The sequence below is a fragment of the Siniperca chuatsi genome, linkage group LG5 (assembly GCF_020085105.1).
Source record: "Siniperca chuatsi isolate FFG_IHB_CAS linkage group LG5, ASM2008510v1, whole genome shotgun sequence".
Lineage (NCBI taxonomy): Eukaryota > Metazoa > Chordata > Actinopteri > Centrarchiformes > Sinipercidae > Siniperca > Siniperca chuatsi.
Genome location: NC_058046.1, coordinates 1,593,530 through 1,616,278, shown reverse-complemented (window position 1 = coordinate 1,616,278; position 22,749 = coordinate 1,593,530). Strand labels below are relative to the sequence as shown.

The window sequence follows — 22,749 nt, the reverse complement described above, 5'->3', positions numbered from 1 at the left end:
GAGAAAATGACTCACGTCACATCACTTGTGGAGTCTAGTGAAAAGATTCTATTGGTTGCATTATGGGAAATGTAGGATCCTGTGTTATTGGAGCTTCGCCCATACTAGGGACTAAAAGTCAAGCTCCACCTCTGCTGCACCATTCTTTTTTTGGCACGTGACTTTTCATCTAGCGCCACGACATAAGTCAATGTTTTCACTTAGCTTGTGAAATATCACCTACTTGATGAATTGGCACAACATTTTGTACATACATTCATGTTTCCCAGAGGATGAACCCAACTGATCATCTGGCTTTTCCTCTAGCCCCAGCATGAGGTTGACATTTTAGGTTTTTATTGAAATATCTCTTTATATTAATATTAGATTGTCATGAAATTTGGTTCAGACATTCAAATCTGATCCTCTGACTTTTCATCTAGCGCCATCATCAGGTCATTTAAAATATTCCAGTGCTTTGATTTATGATTAAATGCAAAATGACATTCGCGTCAGCCTCAGTTGTACTTTGTGTTCAGTGCAGGGTCATTCCTATGTTCCCCAGATTTATATGGCATATAATGGGGAACATGACAAAGGGTCCTATGTTCCCCAGTTCTAGGGTTAGGGTTGGGGGGGCTAGGATCCTGGGAACATAGATATGCTCCCTTTAGTGCTAATTAGCTAATGTTAGCATGTTAACATGCTAAACAAAGGTGGTGTACATGGTAAACATTATATCTGCTAAACATCAGCATGTTAGCATTGTCATCGTGGGGATGTTAGCATGCCGATGTTAGCATTTAGCTAAAAGCACAGCCTCACAGAGCTGCTAGCATGGCTGCAGACTCTCAGTCTTGTTGATCTGTCAATTGCAAGTCCACCGACTTTATTAGCTACATATCTCGAGTGTGTTTTACCAGACTGTGACATGAGTGTTGTTTGGTTCCTCTCTGTAGTGAGTTCTCCGGGTTACCAACCTCGTCCGATGATCATGACGTCGGCCGGACAGCTGCCCAGCAGCAACATCATCCACATCGTCGGCCAGAACAATCCTGCAAACATCAAGGACCTGGTTTACTCAGTGCTGAAGGTCTGCGAGGAGAACAAGTTCAGCTCCGTCTCCTTCCCAGCCCTGGGAACAGGTCTGTGCAAACAAAAACTATATATATACGCCACGGTTATTATTTAAATCTGACAAAGATGCTTTGTTTCATTTTAAAGAGACCTCTTCTCCTGAATGGCCTGAAATTAGACTTGAAGTCTCTGGTTTCTCTCAAAACATCTCATGCTTCCTGTTTATTTGTTCATTTAGTCATTCCTGTCATTTCCCTGGTTCGCTGTGCAGACATGTTTGGATTTACAGTCAAACTTTGATTTCTTGGGTATTATTCACTCATCTCGCTACTAGGACTTTAGATTTAGTCTGTCGCGTACTCCATCAAGGTTCACGGACTGTGCCGATCTTCTGCCTGTTAGGTCAGGGGGGGGTCAACCCGTCAGCGGTGGCGGACGCCATGGTTGAAGCGGTGGTGGAGTTTGTGAGGAAGAAGCACCCGAAGTCTGTTCGCAGTGTGAAGATCCTGATCTTCCAGACATTCATGGCGAAAGAGTTCCACAAGAGCATGAAGAGGAGAGAGGGAGAGGAGGTGGAGGAGAAGACCATCTTCGCCAAGCTCAAAGGTATTTAACGATTGTTTTGGTCGTTAACTCCAACTTCTCTAGATGTGTAATTATTTTCAATCCTTTCTTCCTGTTAATTTTGATCAAGACTGCTCAGAGGAAAGATTTTGTAAGTTATTTCATAAGAGGATAATGCTGGTGTCTAGTTTTTTCTTACTATCAACAAATCTCACGTGCAGACGCAAACCAACAATGTGTTAGTGCGTCTCCTCCTGACTTCCTGTCTGTGGCTCTCAGCTCCGAGCCCATTGGTTTCTCCTGAAGGCATAAATCTTTAAATACAAATGTATAGTTTCATGTTTAAAAAGACTCCTAAAACAGCTGCTCGCTGTAGTTTTTATCAAACAAACAGGAGGAAACAGATGAATCTACATGTGGTGCTGTAGTGAGTGTTTGGGGCAGCAGGACGGTGTGTGTGTTCATGGTGATGAAGGAACATGTCACCCAGTGCAACAGTGTGGCTCACTGATGTGTTTTAATAGTTTCTGGACAACAACGGCGCTCTATGGCTCAGAGGAAGAAGACACATCAGGCGTTGACCCTAGAAACAAGAACAAGTACTGTCTGTGTATCCAAATAACTGATCATTGAACGTGTTCACTATAAGAACAATATACTATTGAATATCATCAGACTTTAATTTAAATGTCCAAATAAAAACTGCACTCTTTGAGAATTAGTAATCTCTAACACAACATGTTTTTTACACTACTGTAATACAACAAACTATGTTGTTTTATGTTGTTTCAGACACTGTCACTTCGTTTTTTACGGGTCTTGGGGAGGAGCGGCCCAGCACTGATGACTTGGTTCTGGAGAGGGAGGAGTTTGAGCCCACAGTGTTTCAGCTGTGTGCTAACAACGAAAAGGTGAACATGCAGTTATTCACTTTGTTTTATCGGTTTGTTCTGAAAGGATCTCAGCTTTCTGGACACAAGTCAGCACACTGTACATAGAGAAAGTAACTACCACAGAGAGAAATAATTAGAGTTTCATCAGCATTTGACTGAGTTAGTTTAATGTGACTCACAGTAAACTGTTCAATAACACGTGGGACAGCAGGACAGTTTGACAAAGTGAACATTTTAAGCCAATAAAAGCTTCTGCTTTATACACAGTCAGCTAGTTTAGTCCAGTGGTTCCCAACCTAGGGGTCGGGCCCCTCCAAAGGGTCACCAGATAAATCTGAGGGGTAGTGAGATGATTAATGAGAGAGGAAAGAAGAAACATCAAAGTTTGTCAATCAATCTGTAGTGATTTTTTTTAAAACTTTTTTCTAATCTTTGATTTTTCTTAAAATATTGGATAATTTTTCTTTGGGCTTCAGACAGTTATTGAAATGAAACTATGTGAGAAGTTTAGAGGGGAAATGTCTCTTTGGTTGAACTGATAACAACTCAGACATCTGAAACATGACAAGCAGCCCAAATTAGACACTGCTTTTTTTTCTGTAAGGATTCACAGGCCGCTGGTGATGTATTGTATTTTATAACTGTATCATATGTTTCTTATTTAACTACAGCTGTCAGGTAATGTAATGCAGTAAAAAGTACAATATTTTCCTCTGAGATATAGTTGAGTAGAAGTAGAAAGTAGCAAAAAATGGAAATAGTCAAGAAAAGTACAAGAACTTGAGAAAAATGTACATGGTTACTTTCCACCATTGCATTCATCCAGTTGAAACGGGCGACTTACAACAAGTTCATACAGTTAAAAGGTTCATTGAATCTGACTTGGAACACTCACATGAGCAAACCTCAGAAAAAGTAAGAGAGGTTTAGAATAAGAATATGAAAATGTTCTTGCATGCAGCAATGCTTGTTTGTAACCAGACTGCACAACCATTACCACCACTGCAGGCAGTGAGTCAGGCTAAGAAAAGGATTAAGGACGTGATTGTGGCCGAGCAGGCGGAGAGCACCATCACAGACCGGTACATCAGTCAGCTGTCGCAGGCTGACATGGACCAGCTGAAGGCCCTGCAGAGGAAACTCACGGTTAGCATCCGTCTGGACCGAGGGCAGGAGGATCAGGAGCCCAACATCCACCTGGAGGGTCTGACCAGAGACGTCTTCACCGCTGAGTCTGCGGTCAGGTCAGAAAATTGATTTATGACACTAAAAGGAGAAAAAATATGTAATAAAGCTTCAGTCCACAGTACCAAATGTTAGCGTAACTGTTAATTGTTTTTGTTCCTGACCATCAGGGAAATCATCCGGAAGGTGGAGAGGACGGAGAACTTGAGGAGCAAGGCCTTGCTGGTTAGTGGTCTTGTAGAGTGGCAGTTTCAGCACCGCAACGGGACGATGGTGCCCTTTGACATTTACACCAACCTCAACCTGGAGGAGGCTCTGGAGAAAAAACAAAGTGTGAATATCAAGATCCACAACGAAACGTACAATGCTGATGTAATGCGTAGAAAAGCACATTCAGCAAATGGGCCTAAAATGTTGGAGCTACTTAGAAAAGACTTGAAAGGTGAGTGATTTAGTTTCCATAGTGCTAACATGTTTAAATAAAAATATGTCCAGCTGTACCCGAATCCCAGTCCATAAAAAAAGTTTGCCTTTGTTTGTACAATAGTTTAAATTTGAAATACAAAGACATAACATCCCTAGTGTAAACACGGATATATATAACAGTATGAATTTACCTTAAAACGTACACTCTTATTGTCTTTGCAGAGGACGCTGCTCTGCCGTCACATTGGGATGACATGCAAGGCGACCTCCTCAAGCTGTTTCCTCTGGCTGCAGGATCCAAGGAATACAACAGTGTGGAGACAGAACTTACAAAGACCAGTCTCAATGCAAACATCATCAGTGTATGTTGAGTCTCTGATAATCACAAGTGTCTGTGTTGGTGTGTTGTTTCAGGTACAGGTACAGAAATACGATCCAGGAAGTTCAGTTTGAGTAACACATTCATGAGTTTGAACAGGGACAGGAATTTACAACTCTGGAAAGTTATGAAGGTGGCGATTATTTTATCTTTCATTGCAACTATTGCAAGGTTAGCAGTAGAAATACAGTGTTTTTGGTACAAAGTCATTTTCCAGGAATGTGCACTTGAAGGTATTTGACTGGCCACCGCAGCGCGGCATCGTGGAGCACTGTGTCGGCACCCCGACGGATTCAACGGCCTGAGGGGGTTACATTTTTCACGCAGAGCTAAAGTCGGTCTAAACATGGCTTCAGTATAACTTGATGGCTTCACACAGTCAAAGTTAAACACTAACACTACTTGTGTGTAACCCTAAGAAGAAGAAGATTGGCTCCATGACCTCAAAATCATTTATGTACACATAGTATAACACCATAATAACATGAATTGATAAATATTATGTAATTAGCCACAATTGGGCAATATATCAACTGAATACTGCAACATGATGAAACTATGGAGGATGCTTACTTAGCCTACTGCAAACGACTGTCAAGGCTGCAAATCTTTTCTTTGCCACATTTCTTCAGTTTGGTTTTACTAACACTGATGATTTTAAATGAACCACTGCTAAATAAAATGTGATGCTGAGCTTTTCAAGACACATCAAATTCCCATTTCCCCCTTGCGCCACTAAATAGAAACAACCTAAAATACAAAAGTTGAATTAATCCAAGCACGAAATCTCAGTGCAAACTTTGAGCAAACACAATTTGACTGTTAAGTTAAATGACTGTATTGAAATTATGAAACCACAAACTGTGGTCACCAACAAGATGTTGGTCGTATGCAGTTACGGATGCGGATTGCTGGGTGAACCACTCAGTGCTCATGTTGCTCTGTCTGCTGGATGTAAAGGCAGTCGTATGCTAACAGGTTAGCCACCACTACTTAATACTTGTGTTTCTGAGTTTGGAGTCCTTCTGCCTCCTAGTGATAATAGAGGTAGTCTAAAATGCCACCACAGTGGTAAGAATGATGGTCGTTCCTGCTGAAAACTGGATTGAGTGATGTGTTGTAACTGTGTTGGCAGATTGAGCGGGTCCAAAATACAACACTTTGGCAGAGCTACCAGCTCAAGAAGAAACAACTGGAGGTGAAGAACAAACACACAAACAACGAGAGGCAACTCTTCCACGGCACCGGAGCCAACTCCATCGATCTCATCAACAAACAAGGCTTCAACCGCAGCTATGCAGGAGCACATGGTAACCAAACCCACGCACACTCGTAACACAGTGGCAGTATTTACCATTTTGGATAAAAGACTAGTTATGACTACATGGTCCAATTTAGTTGCAGGCACATAGGTCCAGATCTTACTTCACGGCTCACAGGCCATGTGTATGTGGGAAGAGTTTTGGGTCACTATAATGAGTTCTCCTCTCCGTACTGGCTGTGAAGTGAAGATAATCAGAATCAGAAATCCTTTATTGATCCGCGAAGGGAAACTCTTTGTTACAGCAGCTCGCCTTTACGTCAGTGCACACAGGAGAAAGTACTAGCAAACAATATAATACACTATAAAAACTATAAAAACAGGTCAGAAAATAAATTAAGTATCAAGTGGGTATAAATATAAAATAAAATAAGTGTGAAGTACCAAGTGGGTTTACCGGTTGATGATGATAATACAGTATAAATGCAATGTAATAATATAAGAAATAAGTAGTAGTGCAGCAGCAGGTATGAATAATAAATAGGAAAAAACAAAACAACAACAACTAAATATTGCACATGAGTATTACACAGAATATTGCACAGTTATTCAAGTATTGCAGAGATGTTAATGATCAATGTCCAGTTTAGTGACTTCGGGTCATACAGACTGACACTTAGAGGGAGGAGTTAAAGAGTCTGATGGCCACAGGCAGGAATGACTTCCTGTGGCGCTCTGTGGTGCATTGTGGGGGGATGAGTCTTCCGCTGAAGGTGCTCCTTTGCTTGACCAGCACGTCATAATATGGGGCTTCTGCAGTCTAAGACAAATGACATGGGTATCTTCATCCTGGTAGTTGCATGTAGGTTTATTGCCACGCGACTACCAGGACGTGTCCTTTTGTTGAGGCTCCGGGGAAACGAAAAGAGGAAACTTTGCACTACAGTAACTGTAACTTTGGGAAAATAACCACCTATTTTATAGGTCAACACAGTGTATTTCTGGATGATCTGTATTTTTTCACAGTGCAGTTGTCTGTTTGAGCACAGCCTAACTTATTTATTTGTTTGTTTGTTTTTCTGTAGCTGCGATGTACGGCAATGGCTCTTACTTTGCTGTGGACCCGGTCTATTCGGCACAAGGCTACGCCACGCCCGACACCAGCGGGCACAGGCGCATGTACCTGGCCAGGGTCCTGGTTGGAGACTTCACCCAGGGAAGACAAGGCATGATCACCCCGCCCTCCAAGAGCTCTGGGAAGGCTTCCGATCTGTATGACAGTGTTACTGATCAAACTGCCACTCCAACCATGTTTATTGTCTTCAATGACATCCAGGCATACCCAGAATACCTGATCACGTTTACATGAACTGTGATCTCCTTGTGCAACAGCTCTGAAAAAAAATGTACCTCTGTCATGTGTGTCCTAGTTTAAACTCAGCTTACAAAAACAATTTAAAATAATTCTATATCATATTGTATAATATATATATATATTGCCTAATATTTCTTAAAGGGGCAGTTGCCATTTTCTTGATTTGGTTTCCAATCGATAAATGTAGAAGAAACCGTCACACTGTTTCTGAGTTAATTTAAATCAGCTAGAAAATGTTCCAGTGAAAAAACAAAAACAGGAAAACTCTGAATATTATAAAACCTTCATCTGGCATTTGTCACATTGTATTCTTTGTTTTGTTTTGTAATATAATTTTAAATACTGTTTATTAAAGGCACACTGCAACAATTTGGGAAATTCTCGTTGTTTTATTTAGAGTCAGATTAGATTTCGAGATTGGTAACAAGTTTCATGCCTGTGTGATGTACAGAGATGTCAAGATGTCGTGTTAGATTTCTTTGTAAGTGCGGTTTATGTGACGGGCGGGGTTAGATTGACTCTTTCTAGCAGCTGTGTTGTTGCCTACAGCTGGTAAACTGGTGTTTTCAATCTGCAACATTATATCTGGGATATTTCACTGCAACATTAGCTGTCTGGTATTGTTAGCCATGCTAGCACCATGGTTCTGTGGATGGCAGTGTTTTCTTTTGGTCCACTACTTCTGTCCAGACTTAAATATCTCAACAACTACTGGATGGATTGCCATGAAATTTTGTACAAACATTCATATTTATCAGAGGACGAATTTGAATGACTTTGGTGATCCCATGACTTTTTATCTGGCGCCACCATGAGGTTCACATTTTAGTCTTTTGGTGAAATCAAAGAGTGCACAAATTATTAAATTTGAGGGACTGATTTATCAAAAGCATTTCCTCATGACACCTACAGGGCTCCGTAAGGTGGATGGTATATTGTATAAATATCATTACTCAGCCCTATACTACCCTGCTTAATTTAACAGTATTAAAATGTAATATAGACGCTCTCATTGGCCAGCTTCAACTAGGAATGATGGCAGTTAACTGTTTTATACCTAGTTTTTTTAAAACTGCATAATTAAAATGTAAATTTAAATATCAATTTATAATTAGTTTGAAGGCATCAATTAAGTAAATCAATATACATAATTAGTCACTGAAAATGATTCTGACAGTTATTTTAGTAGTAGTCTCATAACACTTAAACAAGTCATGTAATCTTTTGGAGAAGAGGGTCTTTGTGCTAAGCTAGGGTAATGTGCCACACTTACAGAATCTCTGTACTGCACGTCAGAGATGAAATAAGTCTCTAAATTTTGTGGGTAATTATTTGTTGGTCTGCATTCATAAGGCCAAAGAATGTTTATGAGTTTGTTTAGTTGAGATATACTGGCTGGTGTGTAAGGTAAGGTCTTAAGCTTTATCACAGTCTGAACAGCCATCTATCATAAAAAATGCACCTGATTATTACTGTTATCTCACAGCTGAGGTTTGGCACCAAAAACAGTGGAGCGTCAACTTAAGTGTTTATTTTCAGTTTCAGGTTTACAGTATTAGTCGTTGCCTGAGAGGAAGAAAACAATAAAAGAAAAAAGAAAGACTAGAGTAACAAGTTTTTTATGTTTGGCACCTATTCCTATATATATATAACGGCAAAATAACAAAGAGATACCAAAAGGAATAATGAGGTAATTCTTTACCAGAAATAAACTCAGTGGAGACAGCTGTCCCTTTTGTTCTGCACTGTACTTCACTTTCTGAATTACATCTGAACTTCAACTGTCCTCCAAGCTGCAAAGGACCTGGATTCAATTTGGGTAAGTAAAAAAAAAAAAAAAAAAAAAAAAAAAAAAAAAAAAAAAAAAGCTTTTGTGTGTGTATGGTATGGATTTTACTCAAGTAAACAAAGTCATACATCATTTCAAGCAGAATGAGACAAATTAGAAAAGAATATAAAACGGAATAACAAGGTAATAATTTACCAGAAAAAAACGGAAGTGGAAACAGATGTTACTAAAGAGAAAACTTCCTTTTGTTTTGCACTGTACTACACTTTCACTTTCTGAATTACATCTGAACTTCACTATACATTCACTTTTCAGATGTCCTCCAAGCTGCAAAGGACCTGGATTAAATTTGGGTAAGTAAAATAAGAATTTAAAAAATGCTTTTGTGTGTGTGTATACAGCATGTTTATTCAAACTGTTGCAAGCAGGTAAACTCTGACTTCCACATTGATCCCTCATTATGTTCAGACTAGTCTGAAATAGGTTTGATGGCGTGCTTCCTTCACCATTCCTGTGATATTTCTGACTTACTGTGTCCCTGTGGTATTTACATGGGAATTTACAGTCAGTTTTACACAGGGAGCTTTAAATCTGACACTTTAACAATTAAGTTATTGAATTGTAATTTTACTTAAGATACATAAGTACATTTCACTGCTAGTACTTGTTTACTTTTTTCCCTGTAAAAAAAAATAATGCAGGACTTTTACTAATAATTGAGTATTATGACATTGTGGTTACTCAGTTGATCACCCATCAGCTGTTTTAATCTTACTTCACCATTAGTGTTTCTTTAAAGGGGACCAATTTTGCTTTCCCTTATTTTCCGTTTCCCTTATTTTCAAGTACAGGACCGTGCCACCCATCCGCCCAAACTCACAGGAAGCAGAAGGTTACACAAGTTAATCCACAGCTCTTGTTGTGAGCAGTTTCATGTAGGAACTATCCGTCGAAAGAAAGTAGTTCCTACATGAAACTGCTCACAACAAATCTGTGGATTATCTTGAGTAACCGGGTCTTGATTTCTGGAAAGAGACGTTGCTGTTGAGTTTATCAGATGTTTTTTTTTTTTTAGAGAAAACACTTAGTTGCAACATGGAGTATTCTTCTCCTTGAACTGTGGCTTGGATTGAACAACATTTGTGCGTCGCTTTAGACAAAAGCGTCTGCCAAATTAATAAATGCAGATGTGTCATTACTGTTAAACTCACCACTGTGGCACATCTCCTCCCCTCCCTTATATGTCACTCGCTATCACCAGGAAACTGTTATTTTACATGCCGCTAGCAGACAAGACCTGTTTTTGTTAAGCTGAAGTAATAATTGGAAAGGTTCGATGCGTTACTACTTCGGTAATAAGTTGTGTTTTGTTTTGCTGTGTTTGTATTATCCTGCAGTATGATGGCAGGTCGGATGAAGACCTGGAAGACACTGAGGCTCCTGATCCTCTTCAGCCTCCTCAGCCTCACTGAACCATTTGGTAAGAAATATTTTACTTTTTAACAAGCTCAGGCTCCCTTCTATGTCTTTAAAGTTGTAACAAGAAAGATTCAGTCCTGTTTGATTTGGCGACACCAGTGGTTTTTTAACAGTATTTTTACAGTATCCACTACAGTAACAGTGGTTTAATACTACAGCAAAGTGAGCAGCTACTTTTTCAGAAATACAACAGAAGAGCAGCCAAACTCACATTTTAATAAAGAAGTCAGTCAATAAGTGTGAGCATAAGAACAACGGATCCTGTGGATCATGAAATGTAAAATTTGTTTCAGAGGTGAGAGATGACGAGTGGGAGGAGCTCAGGCCCGATGTCGCTGCACTGCACCGCCTCAGAGGACTTCCTGAACACATGTTTCACGAAAGGCTCAAGAACCCCTCGAACCAAAGGTATCTTGATAAATGTCTCCCGTTCAACTGGTAAGGTATTGGTACAGCTTCTTATAGGTGCCCCCTGGCCATTATTATGCCTCCACGCCAGCAAGGCTTTACGTTTTTGGGTTGTCCGTCCGTCCGTCCGATTCTCGTGAACGCAAAATCTCAGGAACACCTGGCGGGAATTTCATTACATTTGGCACAAATGTCCACTTGGACTCAAGGATGAACTGATTGGAATTTGGTGGTCAAAGGTCACTGTGACCTCACAAAACACGTTTTTGGCCATAACTCAAGAATTCATACACTAATTATTACAAAATGTCATACAAATGTCTATTAGGATAAAATGATGAAGTGAAGGCATTTTATATCCAAAAGGTCAAAGGTCAACGTCACTGTCACATCATAACGTTCTGCAAAAACAATTTTCTGGCCGTTATTCATCGCCATAATATGCTGATATTGAGCCTCAGGTGACTGTCCTTGCACCATGTGACGAAGCTCTCTCTCGGTCCTCTGTAATGCTCTGTAAAAATAGTCTCACACAGCCTCAATCTTAGAACACAGCTGCATGTTTCTCACTGGAAATTATTCACTGAAATCATACGTCTGTATAGTGATAACTTCCATTTCGCCAAAAAATACGCTTAATACCTTTTATTAAATTCCTTCAAAGTCTTCACAACATAGATTATATGAGTCTGAACCGACATGGATGTAAACTGCAACTTGACTGGCATTTTATCTCACTGTAACTTAAATATATTTACTAATTTAAAGACATCACCTTGGGCTCTTATAGACGGCATATGAGGACGGCAGAAAGTAGTCAGGGTACAGTAGCCGAGATGTGGCTATCCGGGGAGCGAATGTGATAAAACTGCTGCTTTTCTGGAGAATTAACGCCGGTGTAGGACTTAAAAATACAATTACGAACTAGGCTTCGCCACACACTGCTTTTTATTGTTCACTGCTGTCGCTTTGGCAAACATAGACAAAGTCAGCTCAATTAGGACAAGCTAATGTTCTGTAGCTCAGTTTAACAGCAAGATTTCAAGGAACAGCAACCAAAAACAGTTGGCATCACAAATGTGGTCAAGCACGGTCCTGCATTAAGTGCCGCTGTGTCTACATCGGTGTCTTGATACTGATTAGCCGACACATACGATATGTCTGCGATCAGCTAATGTTAGCCGTGGGTAGCCTATATGTCAGCCAGGCTCTACTGTCAGTACTTGTCACTTACTTGGATTTGGTTCCACATCTGGTGTGTTTTTTAATCAGGGGGGAAAAATGTGCATTGAAAAAGGTAACAAGGACTGTATTTCATCTCAGGGACACACCCATCCATGGGGCCAGAGCTGCGAGATCCAGTAGCTGGTAAGGAAGTATTTACACTATGTTCTCAACTAAGCTTTTTGGTGCAGTTCTGGTGACAATACTTTAATTCAGACTCTGGTGCGGACCAAACCACCGCACTGAAACCTGATGGGCCTCTCAGTAAGCGCCTGTCGCCTACTATAGTAGGATTATAGTAGCTGCGTCTAACTGTAAAGTTCATCTCAAAGGACGTTTTAAAATATTCTTAAGTTAGGATTGATGTTGTGAAAGAATCCCCAGGACAACTAGTTGATTAATCAATTTGTTGATTGGCAGAAAATTTATTGGCAAATTTTTTATTTTTTAATTGATTAATTGAGTAAGTCATTTTCCAAGCACAATGCCAAACATTTCATGGTTCCAGTCTCGCAAAAGTGCTAATTTGCTGATTTTCCTTGTTATAGTAAATTGAATCTCTTTGGGACAGTCTGCAAAAACAAGACATTTGATAACATCAGTTTGGACTTTGAGAAATAGTGATTTCTTATGTTCATCAATTGATAAACTGAAAAAATAATCTGCGGATTAAGCGAAAGTAAAAACAGAACACCAGTGGAGTTAATGACCATGGTGTGGACTTGGTTAGTTTGGCCTTTTCTTCTGGTACAGGATGGATTTTAAATGTCACATCACATAAATATTTGACATAATAATGAAAATCAAGAAGCATATGAGAAACACTATTTTTAACCTGGAATAAGCCGATGATGATACAGTATATCATATCCTTCAGGGTCAGTGTGGAATGACATTTTTATTCAAATAGAACCAAAATCTTCTGTGAGACTGAAATGCTCCAGAAAAGACGTCCAGTGTAGAGGCAAAATATTCAATTTACCAATGTGTTTTTTCTTAGGGAAGCTGAAGTCAGATTAACTTTTCATGTGGTCTTTATCACGTTTACTGAATGTGTAATTATTGTGTACCCCTCTATGATATAAACATGTTAAATTTCTTTTAGGGTGGACATTGATCAAAACCCAAAGAGTTTGCAGGATGACTTACAGGAGTGTGAGGAGAGTTTCACAGCGTGTGTCATTCAGATGGAACAGGTTGGTGGATTTTAGAAGAAAATCGGAAGCAGCGCTGAGTTTAGAAGACCTGAACTCAAATCAGATAATGTTTAATTAATAAAACTAGTTATCAAAAGAGTTGAACATCGGAATACATGGAACAAGATACCACATCTACCACACCTAATTTTAACCTGATCATCTGCTGTGTTTTTATGTCATTTTAATTTTCAGTTATTTTCCAGGGTTTTGACAGCTTCTTGGCAGCTATTGATGAACAGAAGATACAAGATTGGCTGCTAAGTGCTTCGGAGATCTCGCACAGCTACGGCCAAAAACTGCTGGTCATGACTGACAAAGAAAAGTCCACAAATGACAGAGTCCAACGGGAATACAGCATGGATCCTCATTACTCAGTAATAGTCAGCAACGAATGCCTGTACAATGTCTCATGTGTACCAGAAGCAGACAGCCACACTGTAGTGAAAATATTTGGAAGTGTTTCAGAAGATGGACAAACTGTGTCTGGCCTTTCTGGCTCATCACTTGCAGAGCTGATGTTGAAACCATCACTGAAAGCTGTACCACTGTTCTCCCTTGATGGAAAAACAACCACAAACTTCCAACATAACTTCATTCAGGTTTTTAAGGTCCGTGGCATCAAAGCAGTCTTAGAAACAACCCAGGAGAATCACCAGATTTACCAGGTCATCAATCAACTTGACTCAGTTTCTGGCTACCAAATTCCACAAAGACCAGTTGATCATACCACACAGTATGACCACCAGCAGATCCTTATTATGGAAGATGACCATATTGTTAAAAAAGCTGCTACTTATCTTCATGAGAAGCACCCAACAGTTTCCTCTGTCTGCGTTCTTGATAAAAACCAAAAACCTAAACTGATTCACGGTGCCTCTGTGCCTCTGTCAGAGGACAGCAGACTGGTGCTGGTAGGCCATGGCATGAGAGACAACTCAGAAGAAATGAGACTGGCAGGATACACAGCATCAGACGTCACCAAAATCATTCAACAAACCTTCAGGGTTGGCGATAAAATCAAAACAATAAGTGTGGTGGGCTGTGAGGTCGGATCAGATAAAGCGTTTATTGAAACCCTGCTGAGGGGGCTCCAGGCCGCCGGCATCGAGGCAGAGCTGCACCTCAGGGATGCTGTGCTCCAGGTCAGGCACACGGGAGAGAAAATCACCCAAGAGATCTCTACGGAAGGGCTGCAATGGCGACATAAAGATGATAGCAAGAAAGTGGTGGCAACCCTTGATAGGAACGGAGACGTAATTATTAGAAAAGACCCTGGCAGTAAAGGAGAGGCAATTTTTACCAAAGAAAGAAACTTTCTAATATTCAACAGAGACAGCTGGCCATCTAACCCACAGACATTTATAGACCGGAAGGTTTTTGAGAAGTTTGAGAATGCTGACCAAATACGTAATGCTTGTGATGAACTTGAAGCTTTGTCCTGGGGCTTCTTTCACGCAGACCTGCCCCTTCCACAAAAAATTAACATAGAAAACTTGCAGCAAATAGAAGAGCATTATTTAATAGGGAAAAAGACTGGTAAAAATGGGATACAGTGGATAGTGGATGAAAAGGCACTAAAGGATGTTCTTTCCAAGTGTTATGAGATTAAATCAGGGAAAGATGTCAGAAATGTCATCCGCCACTATGCAAAGAATGGAGAAAATGAGCCCACATACCTGATGGTCAATGACTGGATATACGAAGTTAATCCTGATACTCTGTATGTGTATCCAGTTGGAAAAAAGCTTGACAACAATCAAAGAGAAAATGAGGACAAAATTAAAAAAGTTAAGGAATGTATTGTTGAACAGATAGGCAAAGAAAAATACAAAGACATGAGAAAACAAATTCTTCCGGATACAAAAAATACAGATACAAATATAAACCCAAAAGAACGCTATGCTCAACATGTGAAAAATATTTTTCTTGGAGAGCACACAACTCACCTACCGCTATCCACTGAGGCCTGGTACACCACATATTTCACTGCATCAGTTATATCTGAATCTGCTAGAAACTTCCGGACATTTCCTCTGGTTCTTATGGCCCTGGACATGGTCGAAAGCTCAGACAACAATATCCGAGAGAAAGGACAGAATTTTTTTTTGGATGGCCATTCAATGGCAAGAGGAGGTAGTTGGATTGACACAAGCAGGCGTGGATTTAGAGGCTCAGCAACAACTGAAGGTTCTAGCAAATTACGAAATTCGAAACGTTCCGCTAGGGAGAAATTAATGACTGCACTCCACGATGTCATAGAAAAAGAATTTGAACTGTACCAATCGTGGATTTCAAGGGATGAAAAAGATATTTCATCTGAGATACTGAAGATTGCAGAAAAATACAAGATAACTGAAAGTAATCCAACTGCAAGCAATCATGTTGAAGACATTTTTCCCAAGGATTATGAAACTTTCAAAACAGAAATAAAAGATAGAAGTGGACCTTCAGCATCTGGCACATTAGGAGGTTACAATGACGGCCACGTAACATCCCAAGACCTAAAATCTGCCACAGAGTTGGAGAATTCCTTCAAACTTGAATCATATTTCTCCAGGGCGAGAGTATTATCTGCTGAACAAATCCACAATCAGATAAAGGCAAAATATGGTGAAAATCTGGCAGAGCTGCACCTCCAGGAGGGCAGTGCCAGAATGGAGAACGGACAGTTCATATGTCACCTTGTGTCCCAGGGTGCTGATGCTAAACCTGTTGAGTTTAGGGTTGAGTTATCTCCGGAGAGTCAGCGCTACAATGAAAAGATGTTGAAGAGCATTGACACAGCAGTTCATGACCTGGAGAATCACGGTTCAGTCTCCTCCCATCAAGTCAACAAGTATGTAGAGCACACTGGGACTGCTGTTGGGACGCTGGGCCTCATGCTGGGGATGAAAGGAGCTGTTCGTGCTTTTGAACAGGGTGACATCGAAGATGGTGTCGTGGGGACTTTGCAAACAGCTCATGGAGTGACAGCCATGACAACATCTGTTATTGCAAGACAAACGCTGTCCTCAGAGACAAGAATCGCCAAAGCTGCAGCAACAATCATCAAAAGCCCTGCAATGAAGGGCACTATGACAGCTATACCCATGGTGGGAATTGGATTTGGGATATATTATTTTAAACAAGATTTGATTAGAGGTGACACACTGGGATACACTGATGCTGCCTTAGATGGTGTTATGATTGCTTTGGATGTTATTGAAATTGTTCAGCCTGAACTGGCACCGTTTATAGCACCTATAAACCTGGCTCTATCAGTAGTCCGGATGGTCATTGATGATGTTTATATGGGCATACAGAATGAACTAAACAGCCTCCCGAAGAACGCTGGAGTTCTGGAGAGACTGATGGCTGTTCTTCATGGCTCTAAGATGGGAACTTTGAATTTTAACACTCATGTGGCAAGTTTCTTTTACAATTGGCATTACGAGGAAATTGAGGAAGGACACAGACTTGTTGCACAGATATCAGACTATCACAAATATTACACAGTTACAAAGGAACAGGATGGAATGAGCGCCATTGATTTTAGTGGAGGCGACTCTTCTTGGAATGGAGGAAATATTCAGTTCTGCCTCACTGACCAGGGTCAGTCTGAGCTCTGCATGGACTATTTTGTATCTAGTGATGAGAGTTTTACAAAGAAGTGTTGGAACATTGATACAGATGGAAGCAAAGATATTATTCTTGGCCTGGGAGAGTCACATCAATTAGAGCACAAGACACTACAGAACAAAATACTCATGTTCATACCAGCCGGCTCTGTGACAGTGGTTTCAGGTTATGAAGCTGTATCAAAGTCAAGATTTGGGATATACAAAGGAAATAGAGATTCTAATCGTTTTTTTGCAATTCAGAAAGCAGAGGATCAACATATGATTGAAGTCATGTTAAGTTACTATTACAAGCTTTACGGTGAACCAGGTGATGACATATTCTTCCTCGGTCCACAGAGAAGTTATGTTAAAGGCTCTGGTGGAAAAGACACATACATCGTTCCTGAAAATGGAGGCAAAACAATCATTAACAACTACGATCCTTCCAAAGCACTAGACACTCTTCATTTCAGTGTCGATTACAGTCACATTTCTGCGTCTAAATCTGGAGATGATGTTGTGTTAATGTATGAGGACAGTCATACGGTGACCATACAAGGATGGTTTTTAGGGGAACTGTATCGTCACATGAACATGATGTCAGGAGACGGGGTCTTATTTGAGATTTCCTCCACTGTGGTTTCTTCTGTTCAGCTGGCAGCAAGAGGAATTAACAAGATGTTTAAGATACGCGGTGAAACTGTGAATGCATCACAGCCACTTTTAAGTACAGTTACAAACATCTTTGGGTCTCGGTATGATGACGAGCTCATTGGAAATGGAGAGAAGAATCTGATAGATGGAGGAGGGGGCCGGGATCATTTGATCGGTGGTGAAGGAGAAGACACATACATAGTGAAAGAGCGACAACAGTCTTCAGTGTTGATTGAAAATTACTCCAGAGACAATAAAACAGACCTGGCAATAATAGAAGCAAATCTTCAAACTTTTAAAGTCAGGGTAGAAGGTGACAATGTTGTTCTCAACGCTTTCCATGACAATACAGCCGTCCATGTGACTTTAGTGAGGTGGTTCAGATCACCAGCAGACAGACACTTGCTTGTTGTCACAAAGGATCTGATCACTTTCACAATCTCAGATAACAAGGCTGACTGCCGGCAGAGCGACCCGTTCACCAAGTGCATAAAAAGTTGCAGCATTGACTACAGCAGCTCCCCATCTGCTCTGGTGGTGGACCTTCAGGACGACAAGGCTTTTGACAGCGTGACGGAGGTCCGCGGGTCAGAGTTCAACGATGTCATCAGAGGGAACAAAGAACGCAACGTTGTTGTTCCAGGAAGAGGAAATGATTTCATTCAGGGTAGAGGAGGAGAGGACTGGTTCGTTATCACACCAGGCCAAGGAGTAAAAACCATCGACAATCAATCACCAGATCTAGCCTTGGACGTCCTCTTCCTGAAAGAACAATATCAGCATATAACTTGTACTTGTGAAGGACAGAGTATCATCATTTTGGTATACGGCAGAAGAGATGTTGTTTTACAGAACTGGTTTAAATCAAAGACTTATCAGCACCTGCAGATCAAGACCAGTGATGGAATAACAGCTGGATTAATGCCCAACCTCAGCAGCTGTGGAGAGTCTTTAATGTTACCCTTAACTGTTGATTATAGAAACCAGAAACCTGAACCACTTAATTTACTTCAAACACATCTCCAGAAACGTAAAAGTGATGTAGAAGATGTGTCAGTTTCTTCTGGATATGATGGGTGCTTCAGATATAGAAGCAAAAATTCAGAGGAAAGAGTCTTCTGCGGCCTTCAAGGCAAAGTGATGATGATGAATAAAGTTGATTCAGTGAAAGAAATGTATGGCTCCTCAGGTTTCGACATCATGGTTGGGAACAGCAATGAGAACTTGTTTGATCCTTACACCGAGGGTGCACTGATGTTTGGAGGTGAAGGAAAAGACACTTACATAATCAAACATGGATATGGAAACAACTTAATGATCGATAACTTTGCAGAAGATAAGAATATAGATACTGTGTTGGTTGACATGGATTTCCTCGATGGCAGCCAAGTCGAACTGGACTCATCAACAGGAGATCTGAATGTGATGATCACGACAAAAGGGGAACAGTTAAAATTCAGTCTGCTCAACTACAATAATGGTTACCAGCATCAGCACCTAGAATTTCAGAGCTCTGACGGCGTGAATTTCAAATTAAAATCACTAAACTCAACTGGAAGTGTCCCTTTCTTTCACATTGAAGCTTTCAAAGTGACTCTGAAACAATCACAGGGTGACTGCCGTTTGGACCTCAACTCTCAGAGAAATCTGTCAAAGGTCCATACAGTGCAAGGCTGTCCCTCCCAGTCCAATGACATACTAGGTAATGATCAAGCCAATGCTCTAATTGGTGGGTGGAAGGATGACGCCTTGGAAGGAGGCGAAGGAGATGACACACTGATAGGAGGGTATGGAGATGACATCCTGAGTGGTGACGTGGGAGACGACACTCTTTATGGCGAGGATGGAAATGACACTATGATGGGAAACTCTGGCTGGGACGTCTTCATTCCTGGACCAGGGGCCGATCTAGTGGACGGAGGTCCTGGAAGAGACACTGTTCTGTACCGGGGTGATCATGACACGGGTAAAGGGGTTTACGTTAACCTGCTGACTGGACAAGGCCGCTATGCTGATGCTGAGGGGGATGTGTTGAAAGATGTGGAGACTGTCATTGGAACCATCTATTCTGATATCTTGGTGTCTGGGTACGAAAGTTCTCTTCTCAAAGGCTCGGACGGCAATGACATGTTGGTGTCCACTGGGGGTGATTACCTGGTCGGGGGTGATGGAAATGACATTTACATGTTGGCTTTCGACCACGGTTCAGTCACCATTGACAACTGTGCAAAGGACAGCGCCACAGACGTCTTGTACTTGAGCTCACAGTCAACACCAATATTTGATTGCCAACTTTTATCTGACAGAGTTCTCCTGACTTTCTTTGGATTTAACCAAACTACTGTTAATATTACACTGGAAGGCTGGATCGGTGATGATAATGAATGTGGTCATTTGAAGTTGGTTTTCAGAGAGAAGCAGGTGTCAGTGGACAGGCTGCTACAACAGTGTCAGTTAAGATGGAAGGAAGCAGTTTGGTCTTTAGTCATAAGTTCGGTTATCTGCATCAGTCTTGTCCTCTTCCACTGTGTTATCATTTTACAAACATGCAGAAAATCTGTTTTAAGGGCACGACAGCAAAAGACGCAGGAACAAACAGAAACAAATGTTGATGCAGAATCAGTTTCCATGATGCCTGATGTGATGTAGAGTTCTGTGGTGCTTCAGCTGAAATGTATCTTTGAATGTAAGGACAAAACTGGAATTTTATTTTACATTTGTCGTTTTATCTTCATTTATCATTTGTGGTTTGCAATCACTTGTTGTTCATGTTACTTTGAAAGCTCATGACAGGTCAAAACATTTAGTGAATCACATGGACAAACCTTGTTTTCTAGTAAGCATGGTGTCTGAATTGGATCACATTTAGCAAATCCATCCTGGGTCTTAGCATCATAGTTTGGGTACATGTAGATTATGATAACATTGGACTCATCGCTGTCATTGTAGAGATACAGGACACAATTGCTCTCCCTGAAACAGTTTTAGAGTAAAGTCTGACACCACCAAACCTATTTTCTACTGACTTTCCAGTTTCCTCATTAAAAACTGTTGTGGTGGCAGAATTCAGTGCAGAAGTTCTTTTATGGTAATTGGGAAAATCTTTGATATTTGGGTGAATTTCACCTTTAGGCCACCTATCAAAGCCAGTTATTTAGTGGTCTAAACAAAGGTGGACATAATATTTCCCCAGTTCTCTGACCACTGTTGTTTGGGTGACATCTAGGCTAAAAACTACAGGTTGAATAGGATGTGCACTGTGTATTTTTGATATTGCGGTGAACTGTCCCTTTAACACTATGCTGAAACTCTGTTTCCAGCTAAGGTCAGGTTCAATTGATCTAACTCTAGTTGAGCTCAACATAGAAAATCTGTTATACTTTCACTCGAAGAAACCTTCTCTAATACGATATTACCAAAACAAAAAGCGTAGTTGTGCATCAGCTGCAGCTTTAAGTCAAATGTGATCCAGTCCTAGAATCCATACGTCCAGAACTTCTGAGAAAACAAGGAAACTATTGAATGAAATTAAGAGGGATTTATACTTTCAGTAACTTCATTTATACACGATTAAAATCTATAACTACATATTGTGTTTTGATTTAAATGTTTTAGACATGTTTAATGTAGAACAATTCATTTAACTGTTACTGTACTCAAATGTTTCATCATATCAAACTAAACTATGTTAAGAATCCTTGATTTATTCTTTAAATAAAATCATTCAAATTATTATTTGTGTTGAACGGTTTATTTCAAAGAAGAATGTCGTGTATAAATATAAATGTTGTGGTGTTCAGGGTGGTGCGGTGACTGATGAGTGTATTAACACCATGGTCAAGCCAATCATATGCTAATCAGGTACTTAACAGTGATGAGGGAGGGGCAGCCAGAAAACAATAGGCCTGATTACTGATTACTGGGCCATCATGGAAACAAAAGAAGGTCAGTTTCAGGTGAAACTAGGAAGGGTAAACAGCAGACACTCAGGTAGACTCCTCCCTGAGGGCGGGGCTTAAGCAACACAGAGTAGCTTACATTTCTGAGTTCTCAGACCATTTTCACAATTGAGAATGACTTCCGGACGGGAGCCCGAAACGTCTTGATTCTGAAAACAGTGTCCAGACGACTACGACTGAAACCTTTTCTACGATTGATGGTATTGTAGACTGATGTGTTTAATGTTTAAAATTTTAAATATGTAGGCTATATGATTATGGTAGAAATAAGTTTGTTTAGACTAAAATAGAGTAAAACACTGGCGCTTAACTTTGTTCTGCCTCAGTCTGTGCAAGTGTGTTTCAATCCACAATTTGCTGATGGACAGATGGCTTTAACTACTTGTTGTTAGCGGTTAGCTACTTTAGCTGTGCAGCTAGCTGTTCTATTAGCTGACTGCCAGTACTAGGAGCTCATACCCGGGAGCGGGTCCACAGGGGTGTTTCTTGAGGCGAGGGGTCGCCACATGATGTCACGATAGATGATTGACAGGTGCTCTCCTTCCATGTGGACAAACAGGGAACACTTCCTGTCTGCACCTGATTGGCGGATGCTTTCACACATGGGGTGTCTGCTCCCGGGTTTCAAACCGGACCAACATGGTGGCTCGTAGTTCACAGAAATGTGTTTTTGAAAACATCTGAGGCGAGAAATATGCCATGCAGTTGCTGAATCTGTCTTCATTTTAGATCGACAATGGTTAGTTTAAACGTTTTTCGTGAGTTTTCTAGAGGCGGCGAGTTGATAGATGCCCCTGATTTGCATAAAGTAGAATCTAGTTCTACTTCAAACAGAGAAATGGCCAACGTGACGGCCATCTCGCGAAACGCAACGCTACCAGAATGCATTGCAGGACTTTCTACATAGACAATGAATGGAAAGCGTGGAAATGACAGGATCCGTCAGTGCACAGTAAGGGCATAGGGTCACTTAAGCCAACTATTATTACGCTTTTAAAACAAAATTTAAGGCAGTATCAAAAATGGAGAAAAGATAAAAGTATATGAAACATGTAGCCTACACATCTATTGTCAATCTTTAAAAAACAGTGTTTTGGCTACACAAAGGAAAGTAATGTCAAATAACAAATAAATGTAAAAACACGCTCAATGTAATATTTAAATATTTAGAGCCCACAACCAATTGTGTTTGTGCTGCTTAACAATAGGCTAATCAGATTTTTTTTAATATTAGTCAAAATCAAAAGATCCAGGTCCAAATTTAACAATGTTTCTGGCAGAACTTATATTTCAGGTTTT

General features: G+C 40.5%; 2 protein-coding genes across 6 annotated transcripts in view; both read left to right on the top strand.

Annotated features, from left to right (window-relative positions):
- The window catches only part of LOC122876758 (protein mono-ADP-ribosyltransferase PARP14-like), a 30,962-nt gene extending 23,454 nt beyond the window's left edge, over window positions 1–7,508 (top strand). For 3 of the 5 annotated variants that reach the window (XM_044197445.1, XM_044197446.1, XM_044197444.1), the window contains exons 16-24: window positions 939–1,124; window positions 1,459–1,662; window positions 2,145–2,219; window positions 2,413–2,531; window positions 3,522–3,757; window positions 3,869–4,140; window positions 4,347–4,486; window positions 5,639–5,813; window positions 6,850–7,508. In XM_044197445.1, coding sequence (XP_044053380.1) covers window positions 939–1,124; window positions 1,459–1,662; window positions 2,145–2,219; window positions 2,413–2,531; window positions 3,522–3,757; window positions 3,869–4,140; window positions 4,347–4,486; window positions 5,639–5,813; window positions 6,850–7,133 — 1,691 coding nt within the window. In that variant the 3' untranslated portion in view covers window positions 7,134–7,508. The remainder of the gene's footprint in view (window positions 1–938; window positions 1,125–1,458; window positions 1,663–2,144; window positions 2,220–2,412; window positions 2,532–3,521; window positions 3,758–3,868; window positions 4,141–4,346; window positions 4,487–5,638; window positions 5,814–6,849) is intronic. The other 2 variants (XM_044197448.1, XM_044197447.1) reach the window with 1 other exon arrangement.
- Window positions 7,509–7,647: 139 nt separating this feature from the next.
- LOC122876757 lies at window positions 7,648–21,226 on the top strand. The gene is made up of 6 exons (XM_044197443.1): window positions 7,648–9,281; window positions 10,326–10,408; window positions 10,701–10,815; window positions 12,139–12,183; window positions 13,145–13,235; window positions 13,442–21,226. Exons 1-6 carry the CDS (start codon window positions 9,244–9,246, stop codon window positions 20,138–20,140), a joined length of 7,071 nt encoding a protein of 2,356 aa, XP_044053378.1. The 5' UTR covers window positions 7,648–9,243; the 3' UTR covers window positions 20,141–21,226.
- Window positions 21,227–22,749: the final 1,523 nt, after the last annotated feature.